We start from the raw sequence: 16,436 nt of genomic DNA, 5'->3' as shown, positions 1-16,436 counted from the left end.
ATGCAAGGCTCCATCTCAAAGTGTTTTTCCAGGGGAACCTGACCTAAAACACTAGCTGTGTGACTTTGGGCAAATTCCTTATTCCGAGTTTTCTCATTTCCATGGCCTAGAACAGTGCCTGGCACATATGAGGCACTCTATTTTTCTTGCATAAATTAACCTACAAAATGGAAATGGCAGTTACTTGCAAGGGTGTGTGACGGTTAAACAAGATGATATGTATAAGGCGCCTGGCATGGTGTCTGGCACACAGCAGGACTTGATGTTATCTGAACAAAAAGGTCAAATGAACCGGGGTGTACTTGGTCCATTAACCAGGATACTAATGAGAAATCTACAATGAATATTCTATTCAGGTTTTGTGCAGTCATGGCAAGGAATGTGTCTACAGACACTGCTGGATTACCAAGGTTAAATAATCACCTAAGAACCTGGCTATCATCAATGCCGATGGGCTTTCGGGAGACAGCCCGGTGGAACGAGCATGTGCTTTGCCGTCAGACAGAATTCTCACTCTGCTGTGTGACCTTCAGCAAATTATGGAGCCTCCTTAAGTTTCCTTGCCTATAAAATGGGAATAACAGTGTTTGTCTCATGGGGCTGCTACATAAATCCCAGGAGATAATGAACGTGAGGTGTCTAAACCAAAAACTGATTACCATTGGGTCAATTCCGACTCGTAGCAACCCTATACAGCAGAGTAAAACCACCCTGTAGGGTTTCCTATGCTGTATTCTTTATGGGAGCAGAGCACCAGGTCTCTTTTCCCGCAGAGCGGCTGGTGGGTTCAAATCACTGATCTTTTGGTTAACAGCTGAGCACTTAACTACTGTGCCACTGGGCCTCCTTTTGCTACCATCATACAGCACCCAGATATACAATCTACGGTCCACAAAACAAGGTAGGTCACTTTAGCCCCATGTTTCTGATGAAGAAATTGAAACTCAGAGAGATGAAAATGCTGATTTAAGGTCACAGAAGGGGAGGAGGGCAGATATGGGCTGCATCTGAGACAGGCCAGGTTCCAGGGCCGGCACTTGTGACTGGGTCAGTGTAGCACACAGTACGGGCACAGACGTAACTGTGGGTCCCCCTCACACCAACCACAGGCTCTAGTGCACGTGAAGGCTCTTTATTCTCAGCGTGACCACCAGGTGACACAGGGGCTGAGGCTCCGGGCAGGTCCCAGGCACAGCTCAGGACGCAGGACCTTCAGTGGGAGAGGAACAGGGGGGCTTAAGGCATCAGAACAGTCCTCTGCTCACACAACACCATGTAAATACAGAGCAAGAAACTTCTTGAATGTCTCTGGCTGGAAACCAATTGGCCCAACAGGTTCCTGGAAAGAACACAGCCCATTAGAATCCTGCTACTAGGTTTAACAGTGGCAATTAAAACAAAGGTCAATTTTATGTAATTCCTAAGTAATGCCTGGGTAATGTTTCTTTCTCCAACATCATCTCTCTCATAGACCAAGAAGTACTGAGGGGATGGGGCTGGGGAGCAGGACAAGCAGCTCTCCTACTGCCTTTTAGCCACATCGTCGTTTGTTGACACTGCTGCTCCCTAACCCTTCCCACCTCAAACACCAGAAACAAATGGTCTATCGCCCCTTTTAATTCCTGGGACAATAATCCCTCATCCATTTCACATCATTTATCAGGTGCCTGATAAATGTACTGGGCCAATGCGAGAGAGCCAGCAAGAACTTGAATCTGGTTCTTGCCCTCAAGGAGCTTACAATCAGGTGTTCGAATAGCAGAAAAAAATGCCATGAAGGGGAGAAGATGGCTACCTCGCCTACTTCCATACATGGAAGAAGCCATGTATGAGTGAGTCTTAAAGGGTGAATAGAATAAGCCAGAAAGGAAAAAAGGAAGGAGAATTCAGAGACCAACATGTGCAATGGTACAGAGGTACAGCTAAGAGCAGGAAGGGCAGAGCAAGGCTGGAGCCCAGGGCTGCTGGGGACAGGGAAAGAGTGGCAGGAGATGCAGCTTGAGAGGTAAGTAGGAGATATGTGACCAAAGTAGCTGGGGCCTAGACTTAAGTGCTGAGGAATGTAGATGTCAGGTATCCTGAAGACGACCTTGGTCATCCTGGAAGGAGGACAGAGGAAGAGGACCTAAAGGCACAACAGGGTGAAATACAGCAGGACTAAGAGCAAAGGCCCAGAGGAGGCTGGGGTGACCACGTAGGTGACAGACATGGTGTCTGGACTGAGTGGGGATGGTGAGAAAGGCCCAGACTCGGGCAACATTAAGGGTAGAAACAACATTGACAAATGCTGGAGAACTGATTTTACAATGGACATGTTGCTAATGTTTAAGGCCCTGTGCTAGGCGCTGGAGATAGAGTCCTTCACAGGTCCTGCAGCACCTTACTTTGTTCTCTCTCACCACTCCCCCCCATCCTGCTTTATGTCTCTTCAGAGTGCTTATCACTCCCGGAAGTTATATCATGCATTTATTTAGCTCTTGTCTCTTCCCATTGCATGGAATGCAGGCCTGACCCTGCTGGTTTAGCACTGGGTACACAGTGATGGTGACATGGAAGGAACCTGTTATCAGTGGAATGAAACCAATGGATGCATTATTCACAGGCCCTGCCCTCGAGGAGTCTGGTGGAGGAGAAAAACATGTACAAAATAGTTGCAACTCAGCAAGACAGGGTCACGCTGTGACTGGGTTCTCACCGGAGGCACCTGAGCAAGCCTGGGAGTGGGGGCGGTAGTGACCAGGCAAGGTTTCCCAGAGCAAGAAGTGCTTAGGATAAATCTGGAAGGGCAAGTAGATGGCCAGAAGAAAGGGCAGGCGGAGCAGAGGGAAGAAGGAAGGAGCAGCACCTACAAAGATCCCCAGCTGACTGTACAGCAGGCATCCTGGAGCCTAAGGAGCCGGGCAGGGCCCACGGTGGAAGGTGGTGCTCTAGGATGTGGGCAGGGCTGAAGTGGCCCTCCAGGCAGAGATGCTGTACATGAAGTCCCTCTCACAGAGCATCCCTTTGACGCCCCTGCCCCCTATCCCCCAGCTCACACTGGCTAGGATAAGACATGGCCTCAATTCCATCACCAGGCTGGAGATGGCCGGACTCACCACAACCACCTTCTTTTTGATCACTGGGCGACACCAAAAATGCTGGTAGAGGAGCTGGTCTGAGTCCACCCAGAGCAGATTCTTGATACCCTCGCTAGAGGTCAGATCTGTGGTGTTCAGTTGGAACACCAGGAACTGGAAAACACGTCCATCTGTGCCCACACTCTGCACAACCACCGGCTGCTTCAAAACCTTAGGGTCATTCTGAGAGAAAACAGGACAATAAGTAAAATGAATCAGAAACAGTGGGGGTGTGGAACAGCACAGAGCAGGCAGCTTCCAGCTCTGGCCTTTAAAACAAACGCCCACTCCCGTTTAACTGCTGGCTGCACCTTGGGGGCAATTAAAACAGAATGAGGAGTTGAGGGCATTACCCAGGGCCAGGCCCTCCTCACCTCAGCCTGGCTCTGCCTGGCCTCAGATGCCTCCTGGCTTCAATGGTGCCTGCCCTTCAACTGGAGCTCATTAGAGTAATAATTCCTGCCATTGAGAGGTGATTACTGCATGAGCAACATAGTTCAGGAAGGTGAGCAAGCAGGTTAATGATGGGAAATCCCTCAAACTCATGGCATTACCTGATGGGAACAACAGTGACACCGGCTTTATAAAATGTTAACCTGGAGGGTCAATGATGACATGTAATCTCTTTCAGTTCTCACTCCATTTGACAGGTTAGAAGACTGAGACTCAGCATGGTGAAGTGACTTGTCTGAGGTCACAAACATGTATGGCTTCAGAACCCAGAACTGGCTAACACTAAACCGTGCACATTTTCCTAAGGGCCTGGTGTCCTGGGATATCCTAGCTGCAGGCAGTCATCTCACCTGCAACTCAGAATAGGTCAGGTTCCTGGAGTGTCCACTCCAGCCACTACCAGCATCAGGATCTCACCAGTCAACATATTTGTTAATTATCTCTTTCAATTCCTGCCACTTAGTAATAGTAATAATGCTAGCAACCATTTACTGAAGGCCTCTTACGTGCCAGGCATCAGGCCAGTTTTACATGAAGTGTATCTAATCTCATAAATCAAGAGGTATATTCTCACGTAACAGATGAGAAAACTGAGATTCTGAAAGGTGGTATAATTTGCTTAATGCCAACCATGAGGAAACGGCAGAGCCAGGATCAGAATCCAGGTTGCTCCTTCATCTCTCCATGATACTACGCTATGAAGTCACTTAACCCTTATTGTTCTGGCTTACACACGTTGTCCCAGTTTATGTGATAGTAGCACTTCCTTTCACTTAGCAGTGTCCCAGTCTGGATGATAAATTAAATGATCACCTGAATGACTTTGCAGCAATCCACTGTTTGGTGACTACTACTCGCTGGACAAAGACCCAATAGGCAGGCTCCATGAAGCAGAGCATCCTTGATTCAATAATGTTGCCTACATCACCCCTCCAGGGCTGAACCTGACATTAGAAATAGCTAATGTCAGACCTTAGTGCAGGCCACCCTGGGGCTGCTGGCCTTAGAAAATACCAGTTCTTAGCCACAAGAGAAATAAATAAAAAGAAAAGTACCTGTAAGTGTTAGCCGAGAATTCTGTATTGACTCTTATCTCCCTCCACAGATCAATAAAACTGCAGGTAGTACATAAATTTCTCAGCAATTTTACCTTTTACACAGAGGCTCTTCCCATAATTGCTCAACTTCACATCCCCAGGAATAATTTGTACCTGGAGGGAGTAGGGGGCCTCCTCCTCTACCCAACTGGGTGGCAATTAGTGGTAGCGTCACTACCCACGCTCTGCTGGCAGTAGCTGGCACAGAGGCTACAATGAGTCTGCAGGCCCGGGACCTGCATGTAACTATCCCTGCCTCCTCTCCCTGCCCCAGAGGGAGGCAGCACGTACTTCCAAATTGGAGAGATCAGGGTTCCAATTCTAGCTTCCCACTCATTAGCTGTGGGATCTTGGGCAAATTACCTAACCTTCCTGAACCTTCAGGAAGTATACAGTCAGAGAAGAGGAAGAAAGATTACCTTAGGATTGGAAAGACATGGCAAGTCACAGAAAGACGTGGGGACTGCTAAACTCCTAGCTGTGTGACCTTGGGCAAGATACTTGGCTTTGCTGAGCCTCAGTTTCTTCATCTGTAAAATGAAACTAATAGTATCTGCTACCCAGGGTTGCTACAAGGATTAAATCCAGCAGTTGTTCTCAAATTTTAGTGCAGTGGTTTTCAAACTTGAGCTTGTATCAGCATCACCATTACCTGAAAAGCTTGTTAAAATACTGATTGCTGGGCCCACCCACAAGGTTTCTGACTCAGTAGGAATTCAGTGGGTCTGACACTTGCATTTCTAACAAGTTCCAAGATGATCTGACGCTGCCAGTCCAAAATGACATTTTGAAAACCAGCGATACTGAGAACCCTCATCAAATGTTTAGCATGTAACAGATGCCCAACATAGGCAAGACCCATTCTACTCTCTATCCCATCTGGCTGGCCACACTTCCCCCAGCCCCTGCCTAGCTCCTTGACTAAGTAAGATGGGAGACAAAACTGAAATTTTCTTACTTCCCCAGGAGGCCCTTAGGCACTAACCAAGACCCGGGATCCCCCTAGCAGCTCTCAGAATCCTCCCCCTCCAAAATCAAGGATCTGGTGCCCCAAGCCTGCTTAGGGGATCCCATACTGCCATTCCCTACCTGAGGCCTTTGCTCCAGGGCCAGGCTTCCACTCAGTCTTGGGACTACTCTCTGTGACAAGCACTCGGCCTGCACTCTACATCATCCAGGTCCCTGAGACCTCCTCTCGGAATCACGAGGCTACTGGGCCCCCAGAACCCACCCTGACTGAGCAGGCAGGTCTCAGCCATCTTTACTGCTTCACTTCCTCCTCCTTGCCTGACGGAGCCTTGTGCTCCAGCTCTGAGGCTCCAGCACAGAGGCAACGTGCTGCAGCACAAATCATGCAGTCATGGAGTCAGGTATACCTAATTCCAATCCCTGCTCCACCACTTCCTGCTGTGTACTGCTGGACAAGCTGCTTAGCCTCCCAGTGATTTATAATCTGGAAAAAGGGGAGTCAATGAAACCTTGTGGACTACTGGGATCAACAAATGAGTTATCTTATGTAAAGCATGGACACACCATAGGTCCTCAGATTTTAGTTTCTTCTCTGTAGGGTAAGTAGAAGTGCCTCTCCCTGGAACTCCTTCAGTCAGTCACAAAACAAAGAAAGGAGTTCCCCACACCCCTTTCCTTTCTTTGAGTGGTGTAAAGGAGAAAACCAACGCCATGTAGGGCAGCTTTCTGGTCTTCTCCACATACATACCCCATAGAGGTGTCGGGCCTGAGCCAGGGCATTGCCAAAAGCAAACAGGATCATCTTGGCCCGCAGCTGATCTGGTTGAAAGCGATGTGGTCGTACACAGGCTGCCTCCAGTAAATACAGGGTGTGGGAATAGGTGTAAGGATAACCTTCCCGGAATCCTGCAAGATACATAATGATGTGGAGGGGTAGAAGAGATTAATCAGCCTACCATAAGCCTCAGGAAAGTCTCCTCACCCTTAGCTCAGTGTCAGGAACTACAGAGGGACTCAGTAGTTCTTATCCCTATAGCTTAGGAGTTGGTAAACTACAGCCTACAGGTCAAATCTGGCCCACTCCCTGTTTTTGTAAATAAAGTTTTACTGGAACGCAGTCATGCCCGTTCATTTATGTATTTCTGTTGAGTACCTGTGACACAGACCATACGTAGTCTGCAAAACCTAAAATATTTACTATCTGGCTCTTTACAGAAAATGTTTGCCAACCCCTTATAGGTGACTTCTACATCCTAGCTCTAACTCTACCCCTTTCTCTCTCCTTCAAGGACAGATGATAGTGATGTTAATAGAAAAATAACTTGAACTCTGCGGTAATTATTAAAAATAAAGCAAATCACTTGCAAAAATCAATACTTCATTATCATAACAAATGACTCGCCTCATACCTCACAACTGACCTGTACAACACGGGTCCTGGGAATCAAAGTTTATTATTGCTATCGTTAGCCGCCGTGGAGTTGATTCCGACTCATGGTGACCCCATGTGTACAGAGTAGAACTGCTCCACAGGGTTTTTAAGGCTGTGATCTTTCAGAAGCAGGTCATCAGGCCTGTCTTTCAAGGCCCCTCTCGGGCTTGAACTGCCAACCTTTTGACTAGTAGTAGTTTGCGCCACCCAGGGATGAATCAAAGCTTAGCACTGTCCCTCTAAGCCATGACCGTGTCAGGTCATCACTCTCTCCCTCTCTGTGGCTATGGATAAAGCCTTGGTAGGCTGAGGGCTTCTAGAATGAGTGACCTGTATCAATGAATGTAAGTAAAAAGGAGAAACAAACAGGCTGGAAGAATGGAGCTCTGAAAGTACTACTTCAGAGGAGGAGACATGGCTTCCTCGCCTGCATCCCAGCCCTTGCTTCAGTTACTCAATATGCATCAATACCCAGCATCACTATGTGACAAGCTCTGAGCCAGGTACCAGGAACAGAGGCCAAGCAGAGCCTGCCACTGCCTTTGAGGAACTCACAGTCTAGAGAGGAGACAGACAAGAAAACTGATCACATCCGTATGGAGGAACATATCAAGATATAAGGGAGTCAGAAAGCCATGAAGGACAGATGAAAGGTCCCTGATCAGACTGGAAAATCTCAGAGCATTTTTGAGAGGAAATAATTCCTATAACAAATTGTGAAATACGAAGAGTTAGCAAGCTGAAGACAAAAAGGCATGAGTGGTCAAGAGTTCCAGGGAGAAGAGGATGTGACAAAGCATGGTGGTAAGAAACAACAAAATGTGTAAATATAGTTGGAGTGAAGGATGCATGTGGGGGAGGAGGCAAAGATGAGTCTGGAGAAAGAGACAGAGACCAGATATAAAGGCCCTTATGTAATAAGCTAAAAAATTCAAACTTTATCCAACAGGCAATGGGTAGGTGGGCATGGAAAGCGAGGGATTAAATTTGTTTTTAGAAAGAGTACTCCAGAGTTATGAGATAGATGGACTAGGGAGAAAGTAGCCTGGAGACCAACCAGTTAGGAGGCTATGGCACAGGCTACGTGAGAAACAGTAGGGTCCAACCTAGGTTGTAGACTGTTGTGAAAATGTACAGAGGGTAAGGAGGAAGAAGCTACAGCTCATAATGACTGACTGGATTGCAGGAGTTGATTGGGTGCATGGTGGTACCTTGGTGCCTTGTTTGATGGCATCTGGATTAACAGCCCCATTCAAGGCCCATGGGGGCTTCCTAAGTCCTAGAAAGAGGCTAGCCAGAGTTTACTGGTTGAGTATAAAGAGGGTATCTTTCAAGGAAGCTTATTAACACAGGAAACATTTGGTACCTGGTCAAAAGCCCTACAAACCACCCATTAAAACTCTGATGTAACAGAGTGACTTCTTAGGAGTGAAAAACAAAGCCAGCCTTTGAAAGTAGTTCTAATTCTACCTTCTCCAAGGAAGGGGGAAACTGAGTGAGGGAATGCTGATGGGGTTGAGGGAGACAGCCTGGTGGAATGAGCGTATGCCTTGGAGTCAGACAGAATTCTGGCTCTGCTGTGTGTCCTTGTGCAAGTTACAGAATCTCCCTGAGCCTCAGTTTCCTTGACTATAAAATGGAGATACTGGTATGTCTCACGGGGCTGCTACATAAATCCCAGTAGATAATAAACGTGAAGTGCCTAAACCAAAAACTCGTTGCCGTCGAGTCAATTCTGACTCATAGTGACCTACAGGACACAGACGGACTGCCCCATAGGGTTTCCAAGACTGTAAACTTTACGGAAGCAGGCTGCCACATCTTTCTCCTGCAGAGCCGCTGGTGGGTTCTAACTGCCATGTTTTTAGTTAGCAGCTGAACACTTAAGCACTGTGCCACCAGGACTCCTGTGAGGCACCTACCACATAGTAAATATTCAGTATGTCCTTTCCCTTTGGAAAAAGCACATCCACTATGTACTGACTAAAAATCAAAAGCTTTGACACTCACCTGTGTCATCTTTCACATCATAAACATTGCATTCCTGAAGATTAATAGTGGGAGATATGGGATATAAGGCCTCAAGAACATGATTCTCAGTAGCCTCAACCTCCTCTCTGGAGGCAATGGGGGGCAGAGGATCCTTGGCACTCAATCGGGCTCCGCTAGACCCACGGACCTGAAGGAGGGCAGACTCTACAAGGAAAGAAAGACAATTAGTTTAGCCTGGTCTAACACCTTATCTCAGCTCAGCAAAGCCTACAGCCTTCATCCTCCCAAGTTTCTCAAGTAATTTATAGCTTTTCTAGATTGCCAGCCTAATCAGAAAACAAAATTTTGTGTTAAGATGGTAATCCTGGGACTCTCAAAGGGGGATGAAAATAATGTACTCTTCTTCCTTGGGTTCCCTTTCTGATGAACCCTGAGGCCTGGCCATCTCCATTGGTTCAGTTCGGCCCCACACATATCTTCCTAAGCACCTGCTCTAAGCTGAGCACCCAGAGATGTGTGAGAGTTACCCTCTGCTCTCAAGGAGCTCACCAAGTAGCAAGAGCTACACAACAAAAGTATGAACCATATTCAAAAATCGTAAAAACTGACCTTATCTGGGAGGCCAGGGACTTCCTGAAGGAAGCAATGCCTTAGAACTAGGTTCTGAAGAGTGAATAAAAGCAAGGTTTCTCAACTTCAGCACAATTCACATTTTGGACCAGATAATTCTTCGGTGAGGGGGGCTGCCCTGTGAATTGTAGGATGTTTAGCAGCACCCCTGGCCTGTACCCACTAGATGCAAGTAGCACCCCTCTTCTTCACTCCCTCCAAGTCTGACAATCAAAAATGTCTCCAGACATTGCCAAATATCCCCTGGGGGGCAGAGGGTGGGGTCAAAATTGCCCCTGGTCAAAAACCACTGGGTAAGAGTTTGCCAGGCAGAGAAATGGGATGAAAAGCATTCTAGTTAAGGGGGAATAACATGTGCAAGGCTTAGAAGTATAAAGTACCATGGCAGAGTTTAGGGAAATAAATCTAGATGACTAGAGTATATCATGGTAGGGAAGGAGGGATGGAGAAAGAGAAGTAATGACAAGGGCCAGATTGGCCTCAAATGATGGTGAAAAGAATTGGGCCGGTCAGAAAGCCTCACTTAAGTCGGATTAGCATATCTGACACATGGAGATGTGAGTGATAAGAGGAAATCAACTGAAATCTGACTCATCGACAATCTGTAGTCATGAGCATTGACGGGCCAGTGGGTGCCCTTCATAAAGGTCTTCACAGGAAGCTGCACACCTCCCTCCACTGGAGAAAACGTGACTAAAAAGACTCCTAGACAATGGCCTCCTGAGGAGTCTCCATGGAGGCAAATCTTCCTCTGAACGTGCCTGCATTTTTAGAAATAGTCAGAATCATGGTATGATGGTAATGGATCAAGTGTGATTTTTTCATACGAATAAAAACTGGTTTGGGAAACAGCATTGTCATTTAATCAGTATGTGACCTCCCTTCTGGATATGTAAAAAAGAGGCATGACATCCGTATGAATAAATTCTGATCTGCTTGTTAAGATATATCATATTCACACCTCAAGAACAGTTTTCTAAAGTATTTCCTGTTTCCTCACATAGAATCTGCAAGGCAAATAAATGTGCCCGGACCTCTCGTAACCTTGGGTTTTAGATTCTCCCCACAGACCACTCTAGTGTGGTTTCTAATTCAATTCCCTCCACATCCCTCCTCCAGTGACAGCTCCAAATGAGGCAGTTTAATTAGAGGTAATACTTGATGATGGGCCAACAAGTACTCCTCTATTAATGAGGTTCACTAATTTCCTTAGTGGTGCCATTACCTCTGCAAAGCTGACTTGTAGCCAGGAAGTCCATACTCAAAGGGGCAGGCTGGAGAAACCTGACCAAACAGATATCCTGAAAATCCCAAATTATTCTACAACCAGTTTCCCTGCTCCAGGATTCCACCAATCAGAGCCTGTATGCTCTGAATGTCGCTGTTTGAAACACCTGAGATTTGGTATTCATTTATCCCTCCCTTTAGTTCGACACCGTTGCAGTGCTGTGAATTACTTAATATGGTCCTTCTAGCCACAGTCTTTGTGACTCCTACAAAATGACTGAGTGGAACTATGGAAATATGGTGTTTGTGGCTGTCTTAGCAGGACAGCCTGCTAAGAATGCAAATAAGGTACATGGAACCCAAATGAGTGGATTGGTCAGTTTTGCCATCCCACGAAGCTTTAAAAAAAAAGAGCCAATCCCAGAGTGAGGGGGGTACCTCACTAACACCAAGAACAGACAGGAGTAGAGTGCACCCTTTGCACTCACGGTTCCTGTGCTGAGAGCCTCCTAGACCCACGAGACAGACAGAGCTGTCTGGAGACGGCAAAAGATGGTAAGAAGTGGTGGCAGAGAAACATCAGTAACAGAACCAGGAGATCGGTGCAAGACAGCACAGTAGGCTTCCTGGCCCATGGAACAAGGCAGTTACAATGGATGTGCCAACCCACAGAGTGAGAGTTGAGCACCTTTGGGCAGTAGACTTTCTGGCAGAGTGAGATGCCTCTGGTCGCTTGTGGAGGGAGAGAACTGAGCACCTATGGGTGGAGGCTTACTGGTGGAGTATGGTGCCTCTGGGCCCTTATCAGCAGAACTAAAGAGCTTTGTAACACTTGCCCAAGCAGGGCAGAGGCCAGGCTGAGGGGTCGAGGGCCATAGAGAGGCCTGCCTGCACGCATGGCTAAGAAGAGGTTGTCCCAATAGAAGAACTATATCCTGAACTGTAACCTGTTACTTCCCTAATAAATCCCATAACTCTAGGTATGCCTCGTAAGTTCTGTGTGGGTATTGCAATGAATTATCGAACCCAACAGAGAAGTAGATAGGGCCATAGGAGGGACAGCTGGCGTCAGAATTGGTAAAAAGTGGAGGGTGGAAGTACGTCTGAGCTCTACTTCACAGCAATCAGCCTACTGATGCTGATTCTCCTTCTCCCTGTGAAGTCAGAGGAGGTCAGACGCCCCCACCGCCATGCCATTTTTTACAACCGTAGTCAAAAACGATTAAGGCAGTCCCTGCCATTGGGGGTTCATAGTTTAGTGGGGCGGAGAGAAAAGAAATGAGATGATTACATGTACTGTAACAGTGCTATGACAAAGGTGAGCGTAATGGGCAGTAGGAGCACAGAGGGGGAATAACTAACCCAGCCTGATTCACAAAAGGAAAAGGGCTTCAGTTGAGTCTTACACTCAAGTAGAATTTAGCCAAATGATAAAAACAAAAAGGAGCACTCCAGGCAGAATGCACAGCATGTACAAATGCACAAAAGTGTAAAAGCTTGATGCCAAAAATCTGCAAGTGGCTACAGTTTAAATTTAGGGATGAGGGTAGCAGGGTAGTAGTACAGGAGATAAGACTTGTCAGGTGGGTGGAGGCCAAATCAGAGGGCCCTGTATACCACAATAAAGCATTTAAACTAGGAGAGACAGTGAAGGATATGAAGAAGGGGAGGGACATAAAGACTTGTATTTTACAAAGACCGCTCTAGCAGCTATGCAGAAAATGGATTTGGGAAGAGTAGAGGAGAATGAATGGGGGATAAGAAGGCTGCTGCAATAGAATATGAGCTTTGTGAGGGCAGAGACTATTCTGCTTTGTTATTATTTCTTTATCTTCAGCATTTAGGCACTCCCAAGCACACAACAGGCACTCAACAGATATTACTGAATTAACTGTCTTGGGGCAAAAATGATTAAAAAAATAAATAAAGGCTGGGCCATGGCTAATGATGTTGAAAATGTGTCTGAGCCTATAAAAGTGCACCATGTACAGGAGTGAGGACTGGTGTGGGGCAGGGGTGGTCTGAAATGTGATCTGGTGGTGGGGCTAAGATCAGAAGGACAGAACACAGACCAAGGCTTTCTGGTGTACAGGATGACCAACCTCGACTCCAGGTGGTGGAAAACGAGTAGTTTTTGGCACAGATTCGCTGGGTCAGAGCAGGATACTTGAGAATCTGGGATTTACACAGCTGTATCAGACTGTCCACAATGACTGGGCTTGGAGAAAAAAAGAAACATTTGGGTGACTTAAAGCAACAGGTTGATTCCAAGGTCCATCAGAGGGAAATCTTACTTATTTGGGAGACTTACCAGTAGGTATCTCTCTTGGGGATGTCTTCAGTGGAGTGCCAGAGACGTGCATGAGAAATCACGTTCAAAACACGCTCATCTTGGTTTTCTATGTGGTTTCTTGGATCATCAACAAGGCTAAGCACTTTTTCTGGGAGGCCTTCTATTAACTTGGCCTTGGTAAGCCAGATGGCCTGCTTTACACCTTTGGGATAATCAGTCACCAAAAAAAAAAAAAAAAAAAGATGACAACTAAGGAATAGGTGCTTTAAGTCTACAGGGTAGCATCTTGAGGAAAAGGCTGCCTAGAGACAGACTGGACAGGTTCTGTAACACCTATGGGGTCAAAACCAAAAATGAAGAGGGGAAGCCAGGAGAGTCAGGTTTCAATTCAACTTCAGGAATGACTTTCTAGTTAAGGCTGGTTAATAGTTATTTCAGGTAGTGAGTTCCTGCCATGGGAGGTATTCAAACTATAGCTGAGATCATTCTAAATCACTTATTTTGTTCACCTCAGCAAGCTGTGGTTTAAAAAAAGTCACACTTGCCCCCAAAATACATATGGCTGGGAGTCCCTGGGTAGCTCTAACAATTAGACACTCAGTTATGAACTGAAAGATTGGCAGTTCAAATCCACCCGCAGGTGCCTCACAAGAAAGGCCTGGTGATCTGCTTTTGAACAGTTACAATATTGAAAACGCTACAGAGCGCAGTTCTACTCTGAAACATGTGTGGGCACCATGAGTCGAAACTGACTCCGTGGCAACTGTTTGGTTTTTTGGTTTAGGGCACTTTGGGGGAAGTACCCCCAGGCAATTTCTCTGTAGTAAGAAATAAAGGTTAAGAAATGAAAGGCAATGAGGGCAACAAGACATTTCACGTTAAGGCTCATAAAACATCACAACAGATTTACAAATGTTTAGAAATGTAACTTCTAAATTTTGTGGTACAGTAGAAATAACCCTGGACTGGGAGTCAGGTAATCTGAGTTTTAGTCCTGACACTGCCACTGTTCCTTAACCCTGAAAATGGGTAAAATATTAAGATTTCATTGTTCACTAAAAAAACAAAAACTTGTTGCCATCAAGTCGATTCCAATTCATAGCGACCCTACAGGACAGAGTAGAACTGCCCCATAGACTTTCCAAAGAGTGCCTGGAGGATTTGAACTGCCGACCTTTTGGTTAGCAGACATAGCTCTTACCCACCACGCCACTGGGGTTTCTGCTATTGTTCACTAGTATATGAATAAACTGTAATAATTAGAGCTGCCATTTACTGGGTGTCACAATCCACTTACTCTGTGCCAGCTTCACCTACAAGTTAGATGGGATTTTACGGAATGCAGGATGAGACTCGAAGACACTAAGGAATTGGCTTCAAGTCACTTCATCCCTGTAAATGACAGGCTGGGATGGAACCTGAATCTGTCTTCCCTAAAGCCCATAATCTCTTCATTACTCCAATCTGCTTCACTAGCCCTGTATCTAGCAGAATTTTATTACGGTCTTTACAGAACCTCTCTGCAAGTGGTGAAAGTGCAGGATATGTTTTCAGCCTAGTCAAACGAGTGTAATCGTAACTTCTGAAATACTGCTAATGTATTTATCCACATGGCATTCTATTACCAGGGTCACTCAAGGATGCCAAGTCTTGTGAGGTACTTCACAGCACCCTGTGAGGACACTGAAGTGTATAAAAGCTGGACAATCAGCTTTCAGGAATGGGTTTGAGCAGCTTAAGAGGCTGGCCAATTGACTTAAGTTTTTTTCAAACCTAGGATTTATTCTCTGGCTTAGTCTCCAAATCCTACCAGGTCTCTTTCTTAATCACTTCTTGGAAAATACTGCTCCGTTGCCTCAACCATTTTGTTTTCTGGACGTGCCCTATCCCCATTCTGACTTAGAGGGAGGAAGAATGGAAAAAGAAGCTCTCAATAAACAAGTCCCTCCACCCCCATATAGACTCTGGAAATTACTGCCTTTACTTTGGCAGGCTGGATTTGGCTCAATCCTTTTGACCTGTTCTCAGTGAAGAGTAGAGGAAGAAAAGTGGGCTAGGCTTTTAGGTCTAGATACTTTCTTTGAAAACATCTCAGTCCTGACTTTTCACAAAGGATACCGACCTAGGAAGCCAGCGTTATAGTCCTGGCTTCATTATTAATCCACAGTGAACCTGTGGGCAAATCACTCCCCCTCTCTGTCACAATTACCAATCCTGTGAAATGAGGTGATGAGCCTGGAGATTTAACACTCCTTTTCCTATGTCTTTCCATTGTACTCTCCTTCTCTCTATTTTGTCAATGTACAGTCACATCTCCAGGGTGTCAGGGCTGGAAGGGAAAATACGGGCCATCTAGCCAAAACCACTCATTTCACAGGAAATTGAGGCTCAGGAAAGTTTAGCCACTTGCCCAAAGTCACACAGCGACTCAGAGGCAGGGCTAGGCCTAGAAATCAGGTCTCTTCACTTTGACACTCAAACTCTCTACTATTCCCTCACACACCAACAACTCTTTACAGTTTACCACGTTTTCGTATCTACTATTCCACTTAATCCTGACAACTCTCAAAAGATGGGAATCACGATCGGCCCCATGTCGCAGGCGAAGAAACCGAGGAGACCAGGGGGGTTTCAGTATCTTGCCCAAGGCCACAGAGAGTCGGGGTCAGGGCAGGGCAGAGGAACTAGGTCCCCTCCCGCCCGGCCTGGGGCCTCACCCTCAAGAAGGCGGCAACGCTGGTGGAAAATGTAGCAGGCCTGGTCCTTGTACAGCGGCTGCTCGTGAATCGGGGGCGAGCGGCGGAACTTTGGGTGCGTCCAGCCACGATCCCACGGCGGGAAGATCGGTCGTGCCATCCCCGGCACGAAGTGCATCTTCCCCGCGTAGGTGATAGGCTCCAGGCCAGGGATCTCGTACACTCTGTCCAGGGGACGAGGCTCAGGCTTCCTCGTGGTGCGCACACCCCACTCGTACGCCCCACGTCTCGGGGCTCCGCAGTCCCCCAGACCGAGCCGCCGGGGGCTGGCCAGCGCCCGCCTTACGGACGCCGATGTCAACGCCATAGCGATCTGGTCTCCTTAATACCTCCACCTGGACGCCGCCATCGCCCCTCGCGCAGGGCCTGGTGGGAACGAAAGGGGCTGGGCGCGGAGGCTCGCGTTTACGAACGGCAGGCACTTCAGCCAATCACCTTCAGAGCAGCGTGTCTTGCCCCACCCCATCAGGC

General features: G+C 46.9%; 1 protein-coding gene across 1 annotated transcript; it reads right to left on the bottom strand.

Annotated features, from left to right (window-relative positions):
• Positions 1–1,116: 1,116 nt before the first annotated feature.
• MRPL37 (mitochondrial ribosomal protein L37) lies at positions 1,117–16,337 on the bottom strand. The gene is made up of 7 exons (XM_010591244.3): positions 15,927–16,337; positions 13,228–13,411; positions 13,019–13,134; positions 9,078–9,263; positions 6,384–6,541; positions 3,096–3,299; positions 1,117–1,339 (listed from the first exon to the last, which is right to left on the bottom strand). The coding sequence occupies exons 1-7, from the start codon at positions 16,270–16,272 to the stop codon at positions 1,262–1,264; spliced, it is 1,272 nt and encodes a 423-aa protein (XP_010589546.2). The 5' UTR covers positions 16,273–16,337; the 3' UTR covers positions 1,117–1,261.
• Positions 16,338–16,436: the final 99 nt, after the last annotated feature.

This window comes from Loxodonta africana, chromosome 3 (assembly GCF_030014295.1).
Source record: "Loxodonta africana isolate mLoxAfr1 chromosome 3, mLoxAfr1.hap2, whole genome shotgun sequence".
Taxonomy (NCBI): Eukaryota; Metazoa; Chordata; class Mammalia; order Proboscidea; family Elephantidae; genus Loxodonta; species Loxodonta africana.
This window is presented reverse-complemented; position numbering and strand designations above follow the sequence as displayed.

Excerpts from the sequence above, each read along its gene's own strand:
- MRPL37 (XM_010591244.3), bottom strand. The coding sequence starts at position 16,272 with ATGGCGTTGACATCGGCGTCCGTAAGGCGGGCGCTGGCCAGCCCCCGG. Across the intron at positions 13,135-13,227 it reads CCCAAGAGAGATACCTACTG|CCCAGTCATTGTGGACAGTC; the intron begins GTAAGTCTCCCA and ends TTTTTCTCCAAG. Across the intron at positions 9,264-13,018 it reads TTCCACCACCTGGAGTCGAG|AGTCTGCCCTCCTTCAGGTC; the intron begins GTTGGTCATCCT and ends CTTTCCTTGTAG.